Source organism: Haliotis asinina, chromosome 12 (assembly GCF_037392515.1).
Source record: "Haliotis asinina isolate JCU_RB_2024 chromosome 12, JCU_Hal_asi_v2, whole genome shotgun sequence".
NCBI classification, from domain to species: Eukaryota; Metazoa; Mollusca; class Gastropoda; order Lepetellida; family Haliotidae; genus Haliotis; species Haliotis asinina.
The window spans coordinates 20,464,911-20,490,664 of record NC_090291.1 but is presented as its reverse complement, the minus strand read 5'-3'; the positions used below and the strand labels follow the sequence as shown (position 1 = coordinate 20,490,664).

General features: G+C 41.0%; 1 protein-coding gene across 2 annotated transcripts in view; it reads left to right on the top strand.

Annotated features, from left to right (window-relative positions):
• The window catches only part of LOC137258196 (tonsoku-like protein), a 32,326-nt gene that overhangs the window by 2,145 nt on the left and 4,427 nt on the right, over positions 1–25,754 (top strand). The window contains exons 4-22 of one of the 2 annotated variants that reach the window (XM_067795776.1): positions 460–532; positions 1,078–1,249; positions 5,561–5,675; positions 6,797–6,939; positions 7,713–7,865; positions 8,030–8,155; positions 8,975–9,173; positions 9,620–9,693; positions 9,956–10,036; positions 11,669–11,905; positions 15,457–15,574; positions 15,943–16,096; positions 16,212–16,259; positions 16,906–17,709; positions 18,162–18,312; positions 18,870–18,948; positions 19,523–19,672; positions 24,712–24,878; positions 25,535–25,706. In XM_067795776.1, coding sequence (XP_067651877.1) covers positions 460–532; positions 1,078–1,249; positions 5,561–5,675; positions 6,797–6,939; positions 7,713–7,865; positions 8,030–8,155; positions 8,975–9,173; positions 9,620–9,693; positions 9,956–10,036; positions 11,669–11,905; positions 15,457–15,574; positions 15,943–16,096; positions 16,212–16,259; positions 16,906–17,709; positions 18,162–18,312; positions 18,870–18,948; positions 19,523–19,672; positions 24,712–24,878; positions 25,535–25,706 — 3,216 coding nt within the window. Of the gene's footprint in view, positions 1–459; positions 533–1,077; positions 1,250–1,497; positions 1,596–5,560; positions 5,676–6,796; positions 6,940–7,712; positions 7,866–8,029; positions 8,156–8,974; positions 9,174–9,619; positions 9,694–9,955; positions 10,037–11,668; positions 11,906–15,456; positions 15,575–15,942; positions 16,097–16,211; positions 16,260–16,905; positions 17,710–18,161; positions 18,313–18,869; positions 18,949–19,522; positions 19,673–24,711; positions 24,879–25,534; positions 25,707–25,754 lie in introns of those variants that run through there. The other variant, XM_067795777.1, reaches the window with a different exon arrangement.

Here is a 25,754-nt window from a genome sequence, read left to right as displayed (position 1 = left end):
ATCATGTTTATTGAGAAACATGTCAGACAATGCCCTGCATGTCCTCTCTGTTTTTGAGGGTCTTTATCATTTGTTTGTATTATCAGCTGAGTGTTTCAAATTTGGCGCCAAATAAAATTCAAAAGGGCAGGGCTCGAAGTAAAAAGGGCAGGATAGTTGGGCCTGCGAAACTAGTAAAAGTGCCAAGAGGAAACACTATCTGTATTGTCAAACATCAGTTGATGCAATAAAACACATAATCATGATACAAGTATGAATTCCCTAAAGGCAGAAATTAGGCCAAAAGAGGAAAAGACTATCCTTTGCATCATCATGGTGGTGACATTTATATAAGAAAAAATGTTGGGATAGGGCTTTTTTTGTCGTTGTTTTTGTTGCTGTTGTTGTTGTTGTTTAAAGAAAAACTGTGTGACATGCCTGTTTGCGTTGAAGAACTTTACTTGAAGGTTGTTTTTGCAGGCCTGGTTTATGATGGCCGGGACGATGTTAGACAGAGTGCTGAGTATATGAAGAAAGCCATCACAATTGCTCAGTGAGTGTTATGATCATACCCTATGTAGAATCTGTCTGAGGTTTATTGGAATGTTATTGATTGTAACATTTATTTTCGATGCATCAGCTTAAAAATATCATAATCTAATGTGTCTACGTAAGGGCTAGAATTAAACTTTCTATTCTGCATGCGTTTAGGTAAGATAAAATCCTGTAAAAATTGCATGTTGACAACTTAGTACTTAATATGAACTTTGGTCCATTGATGTTTCAAATTGAATTTCTGGTCTATTTATTGTCCAAGTTTGGCATTACTAATTTGGTATTGATATTCGTAAATTTGTATCATCCAAAATTGACAATAAACATTGTCATCATTATGAGAAAAATCTTGTTCTGTTTTGTAGATATGTGTGAATTCAATTTTAACAGTATCCAATTCTGGAAACCAATTATGCATAAGTAAAACAAACCTCTATTTAGTTGTTAACTCCCAGGTATCATTTTATAAAGTAGTAAAACTTTTAACACTTTAGAAACTGTTAGTTTCACTTGTTTCCACTGGAATGTGTATTGTTTCTCCAGGAAGTACCGTCTGCAGAGAGATGTGTATCGCTGTCAGTTCTCCCTGGCGGGGATGTACCAGCGGAGTGAGAACTGGAGCCAGGCACTGCGGTCCCTTGAGGAGGCACAGCAATGTGCCAGCAAGTTGAAAGACAAACTGCTGGAAAGTGAAGTCCTCGTCAATAAGGCTCAGGTAGGGTCTACTAAGACATCATGTGATCTTTAATGTTCTTAGTTTTTTGTTCTTTTTCAGAAGAAGTCGTGCTTGGGGTACACATATGGCATTGAAACGTCCATTTTAAAATGCCTACGGCAGTTGTAACAATATTTCCATAAATATTTTACAAAGCAAAAAATCTCGTTTTTGTCTTGTGAGACCACCCCTACAGGGCCCCCTCCTGGGGCCCCCCCACAGCCAAGAGCAGGTAACTCTCATCAACTACCTTGTACCTCACTTTTCATGCTGTCATTGTCATATACAGTTGTCCATCCCACAGTCTTCATAATAGAAGCTTACGACCTTGAGATAGAGAAAATGAGTGAGAAAGCATCTAATTCTGTATGCTTGGTTCCTCTTTTAAAGCACGGGCTCTATTAGGAATCTATATATCACTCTTTTCATTCATGATATGTTGTAACGTGTGGTGTCCACTGTTTCCAGCCATGTGGCTGGTAACATGGCGGTTGGTGGTCCTCACAATAACTTTTTCCAGCTTTGTGAGCATAGATAGAGGGCACTATGGGATTATATTTCAATATTAGTACATACTTACGTTATTATCTCATGTTTTGCAGTGAGGTGTTGGTAAGTGTTTTGTTCAGTACTGTGGTTACTTACATATCCTTTACAAATTACTCTACTTTGCGCATGTTTAGTTGCTATTTGTTCCTTGTTAGGAGTACTAGCTTTAATTATTTAACAGTTAAATACTGCATACTGTTGTTTCTGTTGAATATTTGTGTGCAGGATATAGGTTAAAACGGGCCTTGCTACTAGTCATAGGGCGGCTGTGTTTTTTCCAGTTCAAAGGGTGCGCTACATGTAGCACTATGCTGCTACCTCAGGGTAGGCATCTAACATGCCAAAGATGTTTGGCAGAAGATGCTCATGAAAAGCAGGGCTGCGAAATATGTCAAGCATTTTCTCCCCATGCCTTAAAGACAAGGCACACATGCTCACAGTGCCACTGTCGGCGCAGGCTTTGCCGGGTCGGTCAGTGTCAACACCCAGGGAGGCGCAGGGTTGCCGGTTATCCGCCACTCTGACAATATGTCAGGCGTCGGGTCTGTGGCATCGGCCCGCTCGGCTCTGCCCTTGACCGATGATTCCCCAGAGCTGTCTCTTGACACGGAGATGTCGCTGCTGGGGATCAAGTTGAAAAGACCATAGAGGAGGGTCGGGGTGGGCCGAGCAAGTCATCTGTCTCGCTTGGTGCTTCACTGAGACAGGTTCAGGAGCATATCACTACTGTCCTGCCCCAGGTTGTCGCCAGCTCGGCGTCGACGGACCCCGCAGAGTTTAGGCTTGCGGGTGAAGCGTTCGCTCAGGCCAAGTTGGCGGATACTCGGCTCCGTATCTTACCTTCCATTCTGGCCAAAGTTGTTAATCCATTCCTGTCAGGTACCAGGTCCATGTTTGATCTGCCTTTTGAAGCTGTCTCCACATTTAAGGATTCTAAGCCTTTACTGGAGCAGCTTCACACATCTCGCATGCGGCCCTCGATCCTTGCCTCAGCGTGTCCTTCAGCTTCAACCAAGGAGTCTGCCAAGTGGTTGCAACCATTGCAGATGTGCAAGGGCAAGGGTAAAGGCAGGGGCAAGGGTGAGGCTGTGCCGCCCCAGCAGCCTTTTCAGAGGAAAAGGAAGTCGGCCCCCAGCATCCCAATAGTAAGTCCTTCGGAACCCATGTTGACCCTGATTCAAGCAGTTGGTGCACTGCCAAAGTCCGGGGTTCATTGCCTCGTCTGTGAGTCATCAGATACCGGATCCTGATCATCACCCTGGAAGCTTTCCAACTCGATTGGACGAGCAGGGTATTGTGGGTGTTCCCACCTCTACCACTGATTCCCAGGGTCCTCTTGCAGCTTGCCACCCAACCAGCTCAACTGCTTGTGCTCCTTGCACCTCTTTGGTTGTCTCAAAGCTGATTTCTGGTACTTCTCAGGTTTCTGGCTCTGCCTCCTGTACTCCCTTTGGACTGGCTCAACCATACCAGAATGGCGTTCTGCACCCGAATCCCAGGATTCAGTGGGTGGTCACTGTCAGGAATCGCTCCAAGTGAGCAGAATTCCTGCACCCATTGCAAACACAATTCTGGCTTTGCGGAGGGATTCGACAAACGTTCATTATGAGGGTAGATGGGCCTGTTATGCGCGCTGTTGTGTCGGCAGAGGGGTTCTTGATCCCTTTTCTTCAACTTTGGTTGAAGTGTTGGAGTTCTACTACTCCACGAGGCTACTCCATAGCTATCTCTGCCTTCCATACTCCTGTTGCCAGTGCTCTCTTAGGGCAGCACCCTCTTTTTATCACGTTACCTACACTTCAGCAGCCTCCCTTGTCCGGTACCTCTCTTCAACATGCTCACGTGTTAGATGTACGTAAGACTCTCAAGCGTCATATCAAACAAACGGCTGATATGAGAAATGATAAACAGCTGTTCTGCTGTTATGGAGGAGGGAGAGCTGGTCTTCCGGCAAACAAGCAGACAATTTCTAGGTGGCTTGTCCATGCCATATGTATGGCTTATACTCTTAAAGGGTTAACCATACCTAATGGGTTAAGAGCTCATTCGGTTAGGGCAGTGGCTACATCACAGGCTTATGCGGCGGCACTACCCATTGAGGAGATCTGCTCAGTGACTATTTGGAGCCACCTGAGCACGTTCATCCTACACTACCAACTGGACAAACATTCAAGGGTGCGATCTCGGTTTGGCCATACAGTTCTCACCAGTGGGCAGAGTTGTGATTCTGTAGCTGAATGAGCTTTCGACTTCACGATCATGTTCTATTTTTCCTGGTGGTGGGATACAATGTATTACCCTTTTTATCCCCCCTCCAAATAATGCGGGGGGATATAGTCAATACCTCGTCTGTCCGTCCATCATCATTTTGTTTCCGGAGCATAACTCAGAAACTGTTCAATATTTTTAGATCAAACTTAATAGATATACAATGTAATAATCTCAACCGATAGTTGTGCATTTTGCTATTTACAGGTTTTTGTGATTTATTATTTTCTCAGTTTCCATGGTTCTGACTTAGTCTCAAAATGGAAGGATGGGCTTCATTTCCGGATCATAACTCAAAATCTGTTCTTTATTTTTCTGCAAAACTTGGCACATATACCAATCAGAAGCTAGAATGGGGCCTTTTGCTAGTTACAGATTTTTGTGATTTCTTAGTTTCTCGGTTTCCACCGAAATGATTCAGACTTTGTCTCATTAGTGAGAGGTGTGTTTCGTTTCCAGAGCACATCTCCAAAAGTTCCTAATATCAGACCACAAAGTGGTGACTTTTTCTATTTACAATCTTTTGGCTCTTATATTTTTTCAGGTTTGCAATGAAACAATTCTGACTTTGTCCCAAGGAGTCAAACTGGAGGGATAGGCTTCGTTTCCAGAAAAAACATTTCATATCTTTCAGTAGATCTTGGCAGATATATGAGACAGATCTTGAAGTGGTTCATTTTGCAGTTTACAGATATATGGCATTTATATTTTCGTGACTTCCATGGAAATGATTCAGACTTATTCTAAGAAAACATCAAGTAACTGTCAGATGATTTGTCCTTTCAAATATCCTGATGTTTCATATTGGTGATGGGTATTTCATACGTGGTGATATTTTGTTATTGATATATAGCGTCGACATACGCTATCATCCATTGTTTTATTCCTGGCACTGTGTTTCGCTGGTTTGGGGGATTTTCGGTGGAAATAATGGGCCGTGTCCATACTTCCCACCTCTTTGGAGGACTGGGGAATGACATACGTCTATAACCTATGAGTTCTTTTTTGATTGGCTCTTGCCACCCTCATTTGCCACGCCCCCGCCTGATTGACATTGGCGGTCTTAGTGTTTGGGTAAGTATATTTCTGTATCTCTCACAGCTTCGGCAGTGTATGAGAGTGTGTGAAGGGTACATGTTAGCAGACAGATTGCCTCTCCCAACTCATGTTCGATTGAAGTCTGTCTCATGGCATATATGTACGCCAAGGAGGACTTCTGCTGAAAAAGAATTATACAAACCTTACATGCAAATTAGAAAGTTTGGCTATAAATTGCAGCACACTAAGCGCCAAATAACAGCCTCTCATCAGGTCTAGATGAATCCCTGCATAACCTTGAAAAGGCCTCTTGAGGAGCATGACTGATAGTGGAGTAGGGACTGAAAGGGACTTGGTAGTCTGTGGCTGAATGTCTCTGGTTTGCTTTCAGTTAAGATTGTTGTCTGCAGTTGCTACAGAAATATACAAAAATGTATAATGTTGAATGTTTCACAGGTATTGATACGAATTGGAGATTTTTCCATGGCCAAGCACTGCCTAAAGAAAGCTAACAAGCTTGGGTCTGCAACAGCAACAGAAGAGAGAAGAATTCTTCAACTTTTTAAATCTGGTAATTGTTAGTTCATAAATCTTGATTAAGTGACCATGCCCATACATAACAAATTTTTCACAAACTGTTTCTCATGTCTGTCACAAAAATAAATGCAGTGGAAACAGTCAAAACCAGCACCTGTCCAGTCTGCATCCTGTCTGTATCTAGTACAGTTATCATCATTTAAAAAGCTCTGCAGTCTAGCAGCTGTCAATTCCGGCTCCAATTAATCCTGCGTTGAAATATGGGATTGTGAGTGAGAATCAGCCATGTATTTTAACTACATGGTTGCCGACAAAGATAATTTACATTTTTCCTTATCCAGACACATGCTTAATGACTTGTCTCCCTCTTCTATTCGAAAGTTAGTGGAACACTTGAAATCCATTGAAGCTCCCTTCTTCAAAAGAGGATGTAAAATCACACTCACCAACAAGTACCCTGCCTTTCCTCTATGTTTTGGCACCAATATTGGTCACATGACCCTCCATATTTGTCACTCTGTCTGAAATTTCGTAGCCCAAACACATCTTTGAATAGAAGAGGGAGGCAGCAGTTAAGCATGAGTTAGGATAAGTATGAAATGTCAATTTTATTTAGAAAATTGCATTTTTGTCAGTCATCAGGGATGTTAAGTAGTGAGTGGGTTTTGAACACCAGCAGCTACTCATTGTGTCAAAATGTGCACAGAAATGATGCACTTGTTTCGTCTAGTGAGACATCCTTGCTGTGTTGATTAATTATGTTTATGTTATTATGTGAATAACGGTTAATATGAGCTCCATTCTAGTCATAGGTAACCATGTCAACCCTACAATCCAGTTTGCTGTCTAAACTGGATATTTCATTAGTCCTGACGTTTAGACAGCTTCCGCTGTAAATACTGATAACCAAACTTTACTTTGAAGACTACAAGCCATACCCATGCTGACAATCAGTAAAGGGTAGGCGATAAGTAAGCAGGGCCAAAATTATTTCCATTTTATAGAAACAAATGCAAAATGTTTGCTTGGATTACCAATCACTATTTATATCAATGTAAACTGGTACCTATAATTACTAGTGAAGAAAACCAGCACTGAAGCTGTACCAACATCATGACCACTGGTGTATGATGTACACGTTCCTCTGTTGTGCAGCCAGTAAGATGGAGGAGTGCTCTGATGAACTGAAGAAAGAGGATGCCAGTCTACAGCAACAGTTCAAGCTATATGAGATGTTGGGTGATGCTGCTGCCGATGCTGCCAACTTCAAACAGGCCATTGATTTCTACCTGCAAATGGTCAGCAAACTATTAGGGACAAACTGCTTCTATATAAATAAAAAATGAAACATGCATGTTGTCTGACCAGTCTCCCATTAGGGCAGTTTTCTTCCTGTTTATATTGACCACAGTCAACCAAAGGCTACTCGTAATGCTAAGTAACTCAAGATAATGGTTAAGCTATGAGTGTCTTGTGTGAGTACTCTCCTACTTGTGTTTGTCATTTGTTGTTGAATTTGAATGTTCAATGTTTGTATTTCCTGCCAAGTGGAACAGTTTTATTGGCACCACTCAAGCAAGGCAGATACCAATTATAACCTGAAAATGTACCTACATTTCACAAATTACAATTATAAAATACATTCAAGTAAGAGAGGCACAATGAAAGTTAGCATTAATGATATCTGATGTTTTGAAGCCGTTAACTTCTCTGCTCTTCATGTGCTTGTTCAGTGATGTCTTCTTCTAAGAGGGGACCCATGAAGGTCCCGGGGTAGAATAGGCCTTCAGAAACCCATGCTTGCCATAAAAGGCGACTATGCTTGTTGTAAGAGGCGACTAATGGGATCGGGTAGTCAGGCTCGCTGACTTGGTTGACACATGTCATCGGTTCCCAATTGCGCAGATTGATGCTCATGTTGTTGGTCACTGGATTGTCTGGCCCAGACTCAATTATTTACAGACCACTGCCATATACATGTAGCCGGAATATTGCTGAGTGTGATATAAAATTACACTCACTCACTTCTAAGAGGTACTTCTAAACGTTATGGTTTACTTCTCTTGCACAGCTTGCATGTGGAGAACAGTTACTGATTAGTAAGAAGGAGAGGATTCCAATCTATGTGTCACTGGCACAAACCTTTGCTGATAACAAGCAGTTTGCTAAAGCTGTGGAGTATTACAAAAAGGAGCTGGCTTGTCGAACTGATGACCCAGAGCAGGTAAGTAGAAGCCTCTTGTCTGTGACATTTTGTCTGGTAGCATAGATATATTTCCACCGGTTGTGAAATAGCCATGTGTTGTACTCAGTGTGTCTGTGGCACTCTGTATTACACAAGGAACATGAAATAGATTGTGTTTGCGAACACTGTGCTTATTTGTCCAGATTTGTCGCACCTGGCTGAATATTGCGGAGGCGGAAGAGCTTGGAGGGTCCAGCTATGAAAAGATCAGCCAGTGCTACCTCTCAGCTTTTGAGTTTGCAAGGAAAGCTAAAAATAGGAAATTACAGGTTTGTGAAGATATGGGAACATTTGTATGTACAATCCTTGTGTTTATCACTTGACAATCTAGTCAGAGTTATAGTGAATAAATCATATGAATGGGTAATTGGATGAACCCGATGTTTAAGAATAAGATGGTTTCTTTACGGTGGTACCTGATTTCATTGTGATCTTAACCTATTACTATCCACTACAATGGTGCACAGTTTACTTTTGTTCTTTGAAATTTGTGATAGAGAGTGAACACAAAAGGTTTGCTGTTCAATCACATTTCTGTATAAAGAATGTGAAAGAGTAAGGGCAGATAACTCTGTACATGGGGCCAGGTTTTAGGGTTCCATACATGCAGTGCTTTCTCTCTAGTGTTACATTTATCATAAAAAGCAAATTTGGTCATGTTCCTGTAATGCTAAGCATTACAATTAATGTAACTGCTTTAATATACAGATCGCAGTTGATGAATGATAGACATGTTATTAAAGCCAAAACATATTTTAAACCGAATGTCAAAGTAGTTTGTATTTATTGGATAAAATAAAGCATGTGCAGCAATATGCAAAGCTGGAGTGTGATTGTTGACAGTCAGGTCACACATGTGTTTTGATTCCTGTTTTGACCTGGGCTCATGTCACTGAGAAATCTTAGCACTGTCTTAAGTCTCTCTTAAAGTATGGGAGTTACAATCAATGTACTACTGTAAATGCCTGTGTGGAATGATGTGATGGAATCCACGGAAAGTACGTATTTGGGGCTTGATCTATTGGGAGACATAAACTGAGTGGGTAGCATCAGTAGTGGTTGTGTGTCATCTGTATGTGCAATGTCAGATTCAGGTGTTGAAGTCCCTGCTGGAAGTACAGAAGGTGTTCAAGCAGAAGACTCACCAGCAGCAGACTGAAGACAAGCTCCTCAAGCTGAGGAACAAATATGGCATATCGTCTGGGGATGAGTTGTCTGACTCGGAGGTGGACACCCAGCAGTCAGAGGAGGATGGAAACCTCAGCATCGCAGAGTTGACAGAGTCAGGTAACTGATCCTTGAAGCTACAGTGGCAGTAATGACAATTTAAGTTAAGGTGCATGAAACACATATGTAAACTCATGGATCCATATGACATATATTTGGCACCTGGTTGACCATGATTACAGCGAAACATCCAAAGAGTGTTCATAGAATACCAAGAAAACATGAACATTTTACAAAGTAAAACGATGTGTGATGTTTGTGAGCATCTTGCTGAGAACCAACTACCAATTTCCTGATTTGAAAGGTGCAATGGAAGAAGTTACCTTCTTCAAACCTTTATTTTGTCTAACAGTGTCAGGTTGACAGCGGTGCGGACTTGGCTGATGAATTCCATCACATCCCAGTTGATCATGATATCAAACACTGGAATGTCTGGTATAGACTACCGTGAGATAGCTGGAATATTACTGAAAGCAAAGTTAACTAACATGTCTTCTAAATTCCAGACTGTTCTGATGAGGAGTTGTCTGCCCCAAGCACTACAGGTTCCATCAGGAGGAGGGTACAGACAAAACCCAAAGTAACTACTCACATAGTTCCTTAAACCTGCCTGTGTAATGGATGCATCCTGTGTACATCATTGTATGGACTGTTAACTGATGTTTAGGTCTACAGTCTTACAACTGTCTGTATTGAATTACTGGATTTAGCAGTAACATGCTCAGTATTTGAGTAATCTCACCTGTTTGAAAATCTATCAAGGCTATTGACTGCTTTGTGTATAACGCTCATATGACCATGTTTCTGATTGGTTTTCACTACATAGCCATGTTGTGTTGCAGGTGAATGAGAAGGGAGAGACACAACTGCACCGAGCATGTATAGAGGGGAATCTGAAGAAAGTCAAAACACTGTTGGAGAAGGTAGGTGAGGCTTCTGACTGTTGCTTCCTTCTGTGTAATACAGGGTATTAACAATATGTACACGGTCAGCTGTCTTGAGATTAGAAATATGGTCAACTGGTACTGGACATTGTTCTACACTTTGTCCTTGTTGGTATCCTTTGAAAGTAAGTAAGTAAGTACCAGTAAGTTAATCTGGTTGTTCAAAATATGTACTGCAACCCGGATATATTCTGTGTCACTTTATATTTTGCGAATATTTCGTTTCTCTTCCCCACGCAAAAAATTCTTGGTGTAGTAATATATACTCTTTCAATACGAGTCAACCATTTACGTATCATAAGAATTTTCTCAAATGTGTCATCTTTTGCCCGATGTTAGTGGCTTTCCACTAGGTAACGTGATACAACAGCGGGAAGTACCTCCATTTTGGAAGTTTCATACAAATAACATGTGAGGCAATTCATTTGATGGCGGGTATCGTTTGAAAGCTCTGAACATAACCAGTGTACCCTTGGTGGGGTATTTTGGCAATTGTAAGAAGTGATTTTATTGTACTAAGATTGGTTTCTAAACACGCTTTTCTGCCTCTATTTGCTGCGAGGATCGTGATTGGTCAGAATTATACGCATGACCTTTGACAGTGGTTACTGTCTTCGTAAATGAAAATTTCTGGATTCTGGGTAAAATCATGCTATTCTGAACTTGTCAGGCAAAAAATGACACCAGTGTGTAGATTATGGAACTTAGTAGGCATACCGTGCTATATGATGTGACAATGTTTCATGGCTTGTATTTTCACATTAAATATTGTGCCCGAGTGTGAAGTTCGAAGCCAAGATGTCACACTTGAATTACATTAAACAATCTCACAAAAAAGATGGAAATAGTAAGTTGTAATGTATGTTTGACAACTTTTATGAGTACTGTTACTGATTTTATTTTTCAGTTTTTTCTTTGTGTTTAGTTATTAATTTGCTCTTTGACAGCTGTGATGTGAATCTGTTACTGATGCATGAGAGTTTGTTTTTTTTCAATAACATTGTGAAAACATAGTATATAATTCAAATTCTGTTGATAAAATAAGGTCATTTGAGATGTAGTAAGTGTTTTCAGACATTGTGAAAAGGGATAGATTAACCCCAAACATACGTTAGTTAGGTTCCACTGATTTGATACTGTGGAGATCGAAGGGATAAATAAATGACCTGTGTCTCTTTGATCGTAGTAAGCAAAGCAGTTTTAGATAACAATGTTGTTTCTGTAAAGCCTACTACTCTCACAAAAATAACACATTGCACAACAGGCTGGGCATACACTGACGCAGAATTTTCTAGGCACAGAATAATTCCGGTTTACAATATAGAAGATTGTTTCAGAATCAGAACCAGGGTTTCATTTGCCAAATTGTTCTGAGCACAATTATAGCAGTGCATATAACCTTCATCATAATCATTGTCTCAGCACTAGTATATCTTGGTGGAATAAGGACCTGCCTCTTCCCTATATTTCATAATTTAGAAAGTGATGGGTGCTTGACTCTTCATGTAGTCGTCAAGACAGGTATCACAATCAGTTTCAGAAACCCTACCCCATCGAGATTCATGGATACTCATTCTCCCCAGTTACAAGAATCATTTGTCTGAATTTTAGGGCCATCCAGTGAACCCCCGGGACTATTGTGGATGGATCCCCCTGCATGAGGCCGCCAACCATGATCACTACGAAGTGGTCAAGTGCCTCCTGGAGCATGGCGCTACTGTCAATGACCGAGGAGGCAAGCACTGTGGTGGGATCACTCCACTCATTGATGCAGCCAACTGCGGCAACACAGAGGTCATAAAGATCCTTCTGCAACACGGGGCCAATATCCACAACAAGGATGATGATGTATGTATGCGGAGGCGAGAGGAATCTAGAATCAGCTTGGAATATTTATCTTACATTTTTGATGACACAGCTGTTGACAGCTGTCTCATGTTATAGCTTATTGCTTGTAGTTTGGTTATTTGGTTGTGAAATAGCAATATTCCAGCTATATGGCAGCAGTCTGTAAATAATCAAGTTTAGACCAGACAATCCAGTGATCAACATCATGAGCATCGATCTACACTACTGGGATACCATGACGTGTCAAGCAAGTCTGCGAGCCTGACCACTTGATCTGTTACTCACCTCTTACGACAAACTTAAGTTACTGAAGATCAGTTCTAACCCAGATCTTTACAGGGCGGGTGATCAAGAAGGCACTCACTGTGAAATATGTATGTGGTTACATATACTCACACTTACTTGATAATACTGTGAATATCCAGGGTTGTCCTATGCTGGAATGCAGAATGGAGGACTATATATTCAGTTTTGTTAACAATGTTTCACGAACTGTAGTACCCAATGTCTTCAAATTTGGGGACAGACTACAGTGGGGAATTACACAGACACTAGTTGATCTGGGCAGCATATTTTCAGCAAGGTACCCCTGAGTCTTTGACCACTTCAAACTCTTGTTAACTCTGATGAACTGTTGAACCAAATGTCTTCAAATTTCGTGACAGCCTACACTGGGGAAATAGGCAGACATCAATGTGAACATGACACTTTGTCAACTTTTTGAACTTATGTTAGCGCAGTATCTCATAAAACATTTCAACCAATGTCCTCATTCTTTTTCATATATTCTTCCTTGGGGTACTTGTAAGCATTTAAATGTCCATTTTAAATCCCTACGAATATTTACAGAACAAAAAAATATTTTATTGTGTGGTGAGACAATACCTGAAGGGCCCCGGTGGCCCCCAACAGCCAAGAGCAAGTAACTCTACACTGTAACCTTGTACCTCACTTTCCATGCTGTCATTTGACCGGCAAGACATCCATATCGACCAGAGAGTTGTTGAATTCCTACTAGAGCTAAGGTGAATGCTTCAGAAACAGCTACTGTATGGATGGTTCTCTCTTTTCCCCGACAATTTAGAGATAGTTTCTGAATTTTTTCTTTCATCTTTTGTTGTAACTCATAACCATCCCTGTCGGCTTGCCATGTGCTGGTATAGATGGCGGATGGGTTCCTTGTGCAGTATTGACGCCCAAAGAAGAGCAGATTCATTTTTTTTACACTATCTTAATTAAGGCAGGGTGCCCAGGATCCCCTGTCTAAGCATTCACACATAAAAGACAAGGGGTCTGGAGCTGCCTACTGAGTCAGCTCCTAAAAAGGCTAAGGTCATCAAGGAGGCCCCTGCTCCTCCTGTTTCTACCCCTGTCCCTTTTTCTACTGTATTGAGAATGGGGATTGGCTCATGAAGTACCTTCGCTTCTCCTAGATGGGATGTGCTACCAGTTTTGTGTGCTCTCCAAGGCGCCAAGGATGTTCACCAAACTGATGTTGATTCCAGCTCAATTAGCCAGGTCTCGGGGCAGGTGTTGTTACTCGTATCTGGAGGACTGGTTGCTCAGGGCACTCAGCCTGCAGTCAAACATGAATTCCACACATCAAGTGATGGATATCCTACTGAAACTAGGCTGGATATCAATCTCAAGAAATCAGAGCTTGTTCCGGATTGCCTCCCTTGCTCCTCTCCTCGTCATCAAAGACCAGAGGACTGTTCTTCAGCTTCTCGAGTCGTCCTGGGTGTCAGCTTGGACATGGCTTCGGTTGCTAGGCAACATGACTGTGACAGTGGATGTGGTGTGCACGCCTGAGGATGCACCGTATACAGCATTCTCTACCTAAGCTGTGGTCTCACTCTGAGAGTTACGAGGTGACACTCAAGAGTCCTGAGTGGGCACTTCCTCATTTGCGGTCTTGGATGGAGATCGGGAATTTATCCAGGGGTTTTTCTCTAGACACCCTGATTCCATCCGTCTCAGTTCAAACAGATGCATCTCCCTCATTTTGGGCAGCAGTCCACTGTCCAAGCAAGCGGAATTCCTGCATCAGTTGCAGACACAATTCTGGCTTCTCAGAGGGGTTCAACAGTCATTCAGTATGAGGATGGAATGGCCTGCTATGCTATATTTACCCCAAGGAGGACTATAATCATTGAATCAGAAACCTCTACAGTTTATTTTGGATTTTGTTGACAGCCTACTTTGGGTGATTATCCAGACACCAGTCATTTCACACATCTTGTGTGTGAGCAAGAAGAAAATGTGAATAGTAGTGAAATAGTGATTATGTGGGGAGGGACATTGCCATATTAGTGGCAACACTTGTTGTAAGAGGCAGTTAACGGGATCGGGTGGTCAGGCTTGCCTACTTGGTTGACACATGTCATCAGTTCCAAGTTGTGCAGATCATTGCTCATGATATTGATCGCTGGATTGTCTGGTCCAGACACTGTTATTTACAGACCGCCGCCATATAGCTGGAATATTGCTAAGTGTGGCGTAAAACTAAACTCACTGTCTCACTCACTTAGTTGATGACCAATTTGTAAGATAACTCTCACACATAATAGACTGATAGTGTCCCAAATTTTGCCTTAAGCAAATGAACCCACATTTCATGCATTGCCATTTGTCCATTTTTTCAGAAATTTAAGAGTTGTTTCATCTTTTAACTAATACGGATGCTTTTAGATGCAGATGCAGCTTTCCGCACACACTGCAGACCAGGGACTGGTTTTAAGTGTTGATTACAAGCTGCCATCTTATAGAATTGTTCACAGCTCATTTTATAGACGCATTAAACCTCTCCAACCAACAAACATGGACACCCTTTGCGATTTTCCAAGTGTGAACCATAACCGATGAAGGAGTTTGAATGGTTAACACTAGTGTATCATATTAATACATGTATGATCAATGTCGATGTACTGATACTGGGTGGTGGGTTACCTTAGTTTTTTTGTTGTTTTTTTTTGACTGATTCATGTGATTACTTGTCATGTACAAAGCAGAGGTACATATCGATGGATGTACTGATATTATATTGACATTATGATAATAGACATATACAGGTTGATATAGGTGGTACAAGACAGATACATATATACATTCTAATTTATCCAAGTACTGGGAAGAGAGGGCCCCATTAATGATTGAAGTGTTCTATCTTATTATTTTTTTGGCATATATGCTTCTCGACAAAGAATATTTCTTTCAGGGTTTTTGTAAATGAAGTTATGTTGGGAGGTATATTCTTAATACTACATATGTAAAAGTGTCTTGGCTGCAAAGATGATGTGGTTTAGTAATATATTTCGATGTAGAGTACCAAACCAAATGTGAAATGGATGAGGGAATGAATTGTTAAGCCAAATTTGTAATTTTCTCCAAAAGGTTTGTGTCACTTGGCATTCCGGGTTACCTTAGTTGTTAAAGCAACCACTCATCATGCTAGATTTGACTCCCCTGATGGGTACAATGTGTGAAGTCCATCTCTGGTGTCCCAGATTAATTGATATAGATTTATATCAGAAAACGATTCTTTACCTCAGGGTCAAACAGCACTTGACTGCCTGCGAGCTTGGTATCAGCGTTGTGAGGACACATTGAGCCGAGAGGTGATGCTGTCATACGCCCATGTGGAGGCCATGCTGTCAGATGGGATGAAAGGTGAGGGGAGCTATCTCTAATCTTGTGTGGAGTGACACCTAATGGTGCTGTGCTAGAAATGCCTCTGCCACTTATTGATGTTATGAAATTATTCTCCCACCTTGATCCCTGCACACCTTATAACCAGACACCTGCCACACACAATTATAACAATCAGCATCAATGGTTTGACAAAAAATATCTTTGTGTCCTACTGGAAACTAATAGAAAGGATGATGTTTTTCTGGATATTTTATTGGTTTAATAATCTTCTGCTGATGAACTCAGAGTCAGGTTTGAGCATCAGTTCTGATACTTTTAGTAAATATAATTTCAGTGGAATAATGCTTAGAGGAACACAGAGACAATCACCCACTCTTGTATTACAGGTGGTCAGATGCCAAGGTCTAACTTTAGATCTTTAGACAAGTCACGACCTCCAGCTGCCCTTGACCTGTATGATGATGACAGCAGCAGAGAAAGTCAGACATTTCCAGAGGTCAAGGTCACAGTCAAGAGGAAAAGGACCTCCACTGGTGGCAGGTGAAAATGTTTCATATTTGAAGCCTGACTTATACTTATTGGTCATGTTAACTGACATCTTTCACAGCGTTTTGAGCAATAGTTCTTAGTTTCTTCTAAATATTTATTTTTTCAGTAAGTCATCCCGTGCTGTAATTACTTCAGACAGTGAAGGAGGCAACAGGTTAGTGAGCTAAGGTTTTCATAGAATACCTTTTTACTGTCTTTGATTCCCCTGTATGTTATTTTGAAAACATCTTAATCATATTTTATCTGAAATAAGATAAAACTTGGGGAAGGGCACCAGTAAATATTATCAAACATGTAATCACATCATAACTGAGCCACTGTTACTTCTAAACACGACATCCTATTATATTGGAACAACCTTTCTTCCAGCTTGAGTTGCTTTCTTATGGAGAGAGTTACAGCCAATAAGTGTTTGTTAAGAATGCGATCTCCAAAATGGCAATGCAGAGTATTCTGAAGAACAGTTTCAAGCTTGATGATTCTGCTGAAATTGTCTATCCATGGTTCAGTTGGATGAACATTTGAAGTAGACGATGTTCCATAGTGCCTGGGAAATGCTGTCATTCAGGGCCATCACTAGATATTCCAAAATATATTTTCTTTTTGAGTCACCAGTTTAAGACTGAAATAGTAGCCGTCTTTCTTATTTCTGACTGGGGAATGGTGAGGTCTTTTCAGTCATTTCACTGGTTGGTTAATGTTTGTGAAAGTTCATTGTCATATGACATGGTATGGAATGTCCCAACTCTGATATTGTGTGAGATGTTGTATTGCTACTACATAGAGCCATTGTGTTTTAGTGATGAGGAAGTGGCTGTCCTGTCTGAAACGGCCAACCAGGAATTCTACCCAAATCCTCGCCTCGAGGACTTGGGCCCACACAGAAGTGCTACAGACAACTACCGCCATGCCATGACGGGTATTGGTAGTGCATCTCAAAGAGCTGCTGTTCGGGGACCAGCATATCATAACTCTGTCACTCCCAAGAGTCACACAGACTCAAGTGCTTTGCTTGATGCAGATGACTTTGTTGGCGATGACTGGCTCATTGATGACATTCAGCCTCAGAAAAGGAAGAAGTTGGATATTGGAGGAGTGTTTTCAACCTCAGGGTCACGGAAGTCTGGGTTAGCAGATTCAACACGACAAAAATGTGATATGTCCAAAAGGAAAGGTTTTGTGATTGATGATGTTGATGAAGATAGTGGAGCCAGTGATAACTTGTTGGAAGCAGCTCCATCAAACCCTGATGTGCTAAATGTTGATGATTTTACGGATGATTTCGTGGTGTCAGGTTCAAGTGTTAATAATGACGGTATCATACAGAATCCGAGCTTAGCAAATCGATCAAAACTCTCAACTAAGTCTAAGCCGAGGCAGATGAAGTTGACAAACTTTACCACTCAGGAAAACAGAAGTACACTAAACAGTGCTTCTATATACCAGACAGAAAACATTGAGTTTGAACCTTCTCAGAATGGGTTCTCAACAATGTCTTGTCCTCCTTCATCTAGTCATCAGAGTGAGGCCTTGACCTCCACAGGGGTCATGAGACTCAAGGTCACTATTGATGGTCAGATGTTGTTGGTTCCAGTCCCAGATGCGTAAGTTATATTCACATGTTTGAAATCAAAGGCATCAATATTGAAGATAAAGTGTGGTTAAAGATGTTGCTGGAAAGTGGCTGCCCTTTGTTTGAAAACCACAAATGATTGATCAAAGTGATTTCTGACTTGATAACTCCCTTGTGTTGTTGTTTAAAGATTTCCAGGTCAATTATTTTGAGTGACAGTTGTGCAGTATCTTATATATATCTTATGTTTCTTAAGTAAAATCACAGATTGTGCTCTGAAAGTTACTAACACAGAATCATGCACAATGCCAGATGCTCTGTATTGTCTTGTATTGCTGCTTCTTAGCTTAAAATTGCAGATAATGCACAGAAAGTTACCATCTACCTTGTCTGATGTGACATTGCCCATACCCATACGAGGTAAAACTTTGTATGTTTGCAGACACACTACATTAAAACACTGATTGATTGTTTTCATTGTAGCAATCAGAGCATTTCCTGGCTGGCCCAGGATGTAGCTCGACGGTATGAGAAAATTCACCAGAAGAAACCTTTGGTGACACTGAGGACTCGCGATGGTGCGATCCTGTCGCCAGACGATGTTGTGTGTATGGTTCTCAGTAACAAGGAAGTGGTAAGAAGTTGTTTATCACGACTTGTAGACATGTGATGGTCTCTTCTTGGAGGAAGTGTCAGTGGATGGAACTTGTAAAATTCTGAACATTTCAGTACAATTTGTATTTCATTATATTCAGTACTGTCTAGAAGTAAAAGTAGAATGGGAAAATGAATTGCACAGAACAGCAAAAGGAATGCACTTTTCGAAAAATATAATCTCATATTAGTAAATGTTAATATTTATGTTTCCTATTGAAAAACTTGAAGAAAAAACTCTAGTACTTCTTTTGCTGTTCAGTATGCTTAGTTAACCACTTGATTGTTCATCAAGTTGTTCATTGATTGAAAAGTAGCATAGGGAGCATAAAACATGACCAGTGCCTATGGAGCCAATTCTGGGAATCAATTTTGAGAAAAATATATTTTTTAAGCATTCTAAAAAATACCCAGACAAGATGAAATGTCATATCTAATTGTGATATACAATTTTTTTTATATAAGGGTCTACTGTAGATGGCACTGTGCTTGAAGTCATCCTGAAGTAAGTAAGGTATTTTGTAACACTGTGTGCAGGTAGATGCAGTGGTGGACAGCTGGGACATGCAGCCTCTACATGAGAGATACATGCAGGCCTGCAGGCTGACCAGGGCAGGTAAGAGGATTAGTCAGATTAGAATTGGTCTTCAGCAACCCATGTCTGTCATAAGAGGTGACTCACAGAATCGGGTGGTCAGACTTGCTGACTTGCTTGTCATCATATCCCAGTTGCATAGATTGATGCTTATGTTGTTGATCACTGGATTTTCTGGTCCAGACTTGATTATTTAGAAAACTCTACCATATAGGCGGAATAATCATGAGTACGGCATTAAACAACAAATAAACAAAAGATTTAACAGGTATTGATATGACCAAGATGTTTCTGATTCAGTGGACTCGCTCATTGTTATTTGGTTCATTAGATTGCACTTCAGTTAGTCCAAGATTTTGTTTCTTGTATTTATTTCAATATTTTACAATCAGTAATCACTTGTGCCTTAGGGAGATGAAAAAATGGTCTCAGTTTATGATGCTGTAGTATGTTTGTGTTCCAGTTGAGAGTCAGAAGAGTTTAATTCTATATGTTTGTGTTCTAGTGGAGAGTCAGAAGAGTTTAATTCTATTACATGTTTGTGTTCTAGTGGAGAGTCAGAAGAGTTTAATTCTATTACATGTTTGTGTTAAAGTGGAGTATCGGAACATCGTCACCCTGCTGCAGTCATGTGACAGCACGGGCTGTCTATCTCTGCGGAGTCTAGCGTTGAGGTCCACCCAGATACACCCTGTTTGTCGCGCCCTGGAGGGGCAGAACAACATGAAGCACCTCGACCTGCAGAGTAAGTCATTTGGTAGCCAGTGATAGAAAGCCATGCATACTTCCTTAACCTGACTCATAGGGTGTAAAACATGCTCACCACAAGTACCCTCCCTTTCTTCTATGTTTTGGCACCCTTATTGGTCACATGACCGGCCATGATTGTCATTCTCTCCTTCTTTGCCCAAAAGGAAGGTTGTGTGTGTGACTTGGGGTCCCTGTACACCACTTTTCTCTTGGTTTTATTTCTTCTTCTTTTCTTTTTTTTTTCTTTTTTTTTGTGACTTTTAACCAAGTGTTGTTGTATATGGTTTTCAGTCTCTATATTTCTTTGTATGATGTAAACATTTTGTGTATAATTTACGTAATCATGTAATCATGGTTCATACATTTTGATGAAAACTTGTTTGAGTTGTAGATACCAGTTTTCAGTGGCGGATCCACACTGATTATGTCCATCTTGCCCTACGGTCTGTGCTCTAAACGTCCACTGTGAACTTTGTCAACATTTATCATCAGAAGAATTTAATCTATTTGTTTGGCATTCTTAGATTTGCAAGGGACAAGATAAGACTATCCATCAGTCATGTCAGGTAAAGCGAATGATTGTGCTAAGAACCGTATGCTGATTACTACCGCTGATATTTGTAATTCTAGTTACATGTCGGGCGTGTCTCAGAAGCGTGACTCTGATTTGGTGACTGGTGCTGCACCTGCTAAGAAGAGATTTACGTTGAGGGAATCCTCTGTATTAAAGAGTAAGCGGTCTAAATCTTCTTCATCGCAGATGAAGATGTTATCATCTGCTACTACGGAGGCTCGATCCTGCACACAGGATTTTGTTCCTCTGGGTGAAGGGGAAATTTTTGATGAAATACTTCTGCCGGAAGTACCTCTCGCCAACAGATTGCAACCTGCATGAAGGCAAGGACTGCTACTGCAACTTTTCCGCGACATAAATCATTGGATGATTTGCCTTTGGCGCACACACTTTCAATGAAGGATGGCAACTCTGCCAATACAACACACCTACATTGTAGGTCAGAGGAGACCTTGGTATCCTCAGAAGAATACTTATCTTCACAAAGGTCTACATGTTCAGCGCAGGATTTTGATCCTGGACTCTTCATGGAACAGTTCACGCAATGCACAGGTCGTTAATGGATTGATGCTTCGCCGAAGAGAGGTCTGCCACGAAGGCACCTGTGGCGACTGCCATCGCTCATGAACTGACACTCAAACCCAGTTATATGTTGAAGAGGACATACGCAAATGTTTATGTTCTCATAGATTATCCCCATTGAGTCAGGATACATTCATGAATGTTGGCTCAACAGTAGTTCTCCAAGGAGGAGATTCTACAAATTATCAACATCACAGTAGAAAAGATTCTCCATGCAGACGATCTTGTCATCAACGACAACATTATATATCATCTTCACCCTACTTCACCCTTGTAAACACCTACAGCTGCATGCATGTACTCTTCACCACAGGAGGATTTCTCAACGAGGTATCAATCTTTCCGCAGATATGGGAAGCCTTTGCCTAATACGTGCCAGGATTACCAATTTGAAGATTTGGGCAGGAAAGATAGTGCACAAAGGGACATAAGTGTAGATAATGAACGTAAGGAATTACGTACTAAGGATTCGTGCTTGGATCAATTTTCAAGCAGATATAGGAGGCCTTCGCCAAGTGCACGCAGGAATTATGGTTTTCAAGGTTCGCGCAGGATGGAAGGTGCCTGAGATATATGTTTAGAAGATGCGGATTGGAATTACACATGGAGGATTTATGCTTGGAAGATACACGCAAGGATTCACACATGGATGTTGCGTGAAGGGAAGTAAATTATGATTATACCATGCAGGGAATCGATCAGCGATACTCATCATCATGACTCCTTAGATAGATTCTTGGATGACGAAAAAAAGGTAATTCTCTCCGATGAGGAAGTAACTTCGTGTATAACTAATGGACTGGATTTAGATTTTCCGTCCAATGTTCGGTGTAGGGACGATGTTCAATGAACCCTTTTGGACAACTCGCAGGTTCACTTGCAGAGATGACTCCTTGGACAGGGATACCAACGCAGGCCTGCATCTACGGATATCCATACTGTGACAAAGTATCAGCATCAACACATCCTGTCTTTCAACACATGGAGATTTACTGTAGCAGGAAGGGTTCCCTGCATACTTCATCAGGACACTACGGTTTGAGTTTGGGGACGTCATCATTGAATATGGATTTAGATCCTTCACAAGAGCATGTGCGCATACATGCTTGAACGCATTAGGAAAATGTGAATTGTTCTACTAGACCGACGCCTAGACCTAAATGTAGAAGGAGCATACGAATGTTTGGGGTTTAATGCCAGAAGATCTGGCACCTACAACAGCAGAACTTACTCCTTTAAGGAGCCAAGTATCATGGTCACTGTGCACCATATTTCATGGAACCCGATTATTACAGTCAGCTTACACCAACATGAAGGAAGTATGGAAATTGCTGCACAACATCTTGGTAATATAACAATGGTATTATCTGCGGTGGAAGGTTTTGCACAAATTCAAGCACTGGATTTTGTGAGAACTAGTTTCAACTCCACAAATCGTGATATTATACACCTGGGACTATGTTGGGATTTCATTGTTAAAAATCAGTTGCAAGGACAATCTGATAGACACTGACATGTCTCAGCATTATCTACAGTGCATGATATACAGCATCTATCTTTGTGTCCAGTCAGAGCACTCAAGATTTATGTAAAATGGACACGAACAAGGAGTCGGAAATTTAAGTGTCTATTTATTCCGTTGTCTGCAGAGACATCTACAGAAATCTCATGAACAACAGTGTCTGTCTGGATGAGAACTGTTATTTTACAAGTATATAAAGCAGCAGGACTTTGTGCCATCACAAGCCTCCAATCCACGCGAAGTGAGAGCTCTGGCTTTTACCCTTGCTTTACATGGAAATTGCTCAGTTACAGCAATCATGGAGGGCTGTTTTGGGAAATCAGATATGGTGTTTGGAAACCACTATCTCAGAGACACTGCCTCGGAGGATGTCTCAGGCATTCACCATTTCGTCCCACTTGTAGCACAACAGTTAATTGTTCCTCAAAGATGCTAACATAGCTCACCCTTATCACATGACTGGTTGGTATCTTCACTAATCGAAGTGGTTGTTTGAGAGTCCATGCGCACATCCAGACAGACTAGCATGAGTGATCGTTAAGCTTATACATATACTGAGCCAAAAAAGAAACTTAACAAAATGTAATTTTTAAAAATAATGAATATTTTCTGTGACAATACATCTATGTATCCGAAATGGGATCCCTATCTTTCGACTCTAGAAAAACGTTAGCAAAACCCACTCAAACCCATCCATTTGTCATGCAAATGACGTTAGTGTCAAATCATTTTTTGCACGGGCCTCAAGAATTGAAAAAACACTTTTAAACCACTGTTCTAACGGTACTTTAAATGCCACAGTTGTCAAATGTGCAGCGTGAACATGCTGTTGGGATGTTGCAAGCGGGAAGATCAGTTATTAACGTCGCAAGAGCAATGGGATGCAACTATCATACTGTGTATGACTGGCGAGGTCTACAAGAAACTGGCACCGCTCCTGATCGCCCAAGGTAGGGTCGTCCACTTGTGACAGACCTCACAGATCATTCGAAATCTGTTGTGGGCTGCCAATCTCCATTCTCGACGTCCATATCATGGGCCAATATTGACGCCATTTCATCAACGTCAACGTCTGCTGTGGGCCAACATCACCTCTGATGGACCCAGACAGACTGGAATCGAGTCATCTATAGCGAAGAATCCAGGTTTACCCTCCGATTTGTGGACGTCTGGAGACGACGTCGTGAACGGTATGCCCAATTTTGTGTACAGGAAGTCGACAGATTCGATGGCAGAAGTTGCATGGTGTGGAGTGCTTTTTGTGGGAACAACTGTTCCCGACTTCTGGTCATACATGGAAACCTCACAGCTGCTGCTTACCGCGACCAGGTGCTCAGCCTTGAACTCGTTCCTTTCATTGCGGTTCATGGTCCAGGTCTACAGTTGCAGCATGATAATGCTCGGCCGCATACCGCTATGTTGACACAAAATTTCCTTCAAAACGCTGGAATCATGGACTGGCCATTGAGGTCCCTTGACCTTAATCCAATAGAGCATGTGTGGGATGCACTTGGGAGAAGGCATTGTGGTCTTAGGAGCCAACCTCAGAATTTTCAGGAACTTGGTGCTGCCTTACAAGAGCAATGGCACAGAATCCCTAACCATGTGTTCACAAGCATCAGGCAGTCGATGAGGAGATGGTGTTTGGCAGTGGTGATACTATTAGCAATTAAGCATGATTCAGGATAAGGATAAATATGTCATTTTCTGTGTAAAATTGATATTTTATACTTATCCTGACTCATGAGGTCAACCTTCCCAACCTCCTTTTCATGTCACTTGGATTTCCCAGAAAATCTTTGTGTTTGGGCTACGATTTATCAGAGAGAGTGACAATTATAGCCGAACATGTGACCAGTGTTGGTGCACAGATATAGAAGAAAGTTAAGGTACTTGTGGGTGAGCAACATTGTACGTCCTCCTTTGAAGAAGGAAACTTCAAGGGATTAGGAGAGGGAGACATGAGTCAGAATAAGTATAAAGTGTTAATTTTATTCAGAAAATTACATTTTTTGAATCATTGATGAAGATAAATTTAAATAATATATGTGAATCTGATTCTAGGAAATATGACCTTCCTGGAAGTCCTCTGATATGCAACATTGAATGAATGTACTTTGCCTTTCAAGTCTAGTGCAAAACCATAGGCCATGTGCCCATAACATTTTTTTTGACAATTCAATCATGAAATTATGAGATCATTGATATTTCTGATTTCATAAACATCGCTGTAAAGAAATATTGTGATTTTTAATTACCAGACTTTACTTGTTCAGAGAAAATTTCCTAGTTCAGACCATTAATTTTTCTCCGTGGTATCAAGTGATTTTGATTGGAAGTATACATACTGCTGTAGGCAATCGTCTTGGTGACAATGGAATGTCCACGCTGTCCAAGTCAGTGTGTTCCCTGCCTGGTCTAACATATCTGAATCTGTGTGGGAATAATATCACAGCTGTTGGACTGAAGACCTTCACCGACACACTGCAGGCAGGAAACCAGTCGGGCAGAAGGCCTGTACAGGTAGATTGAAAATTGGGCTATACTGACTGTAGGATCAGATAGGGAACATGGAAGTTTGTAGTGATATTATTTTTTCCAGTGTTGGGACAAGGAAGATCACAAATTACGCAGATATGTTCCAAGATTGTGGTATGCTTTTGAAACCTGCACATATTAAATATGAAACAAACAGTATAGCTTTTAAAAGTATTCCACATTTTGGAATTGACAGATCTTTAAGTCATTGACACATATTTGGATGCCATGTTGCCTATATAATGCATTGAGAGAAGCACAAGGTTTTCTACCTTAAACTCCCACAAGATGTGATTTATTGCAATCATAATAAAACCATTGAATGTAAAATACTGTCTGCCCATGGGGTAAAAATTGCAAATGTTTTCAAAGCAGACGCTGTATTTTTGAGAGTTATGATGTGATGTTTAAATTTTTCCAGCGTTTGCTCTTTGTCCCAGAGACACTATAGTGTCTTGTTTCACTTATTTCTTTGTGATTGTTAGATTTCCAAAATTGAGTATTATACCAGTTTTCTGATCTATTAGCCATGGGTTGTACTTCTTACATTTTTTTCATGCATTCCAATGTAAATAGTAATCAGGACAAAATAGTTTATGAGCATGTTAGTCTGACACATGCATTTTTTATATCAATTTCAGTCTCTTGTAACCTTGGCATTCTCACACAACCCCATAGGAGATAACTCTACCAGCTGTTTGGCCACCCTACTGAGTTGTCTCCCTTCTCTCACTGACCTCACATTGTCTGCTTGCCAGCTGACAGCAAAGTTCTTCTCCCAGAACAGACTGGTGCTTGCAGATGCCATGCAAGGTGGGTTCTGTGTGAATACATACCTGATGATAGTCATAACATTATAAT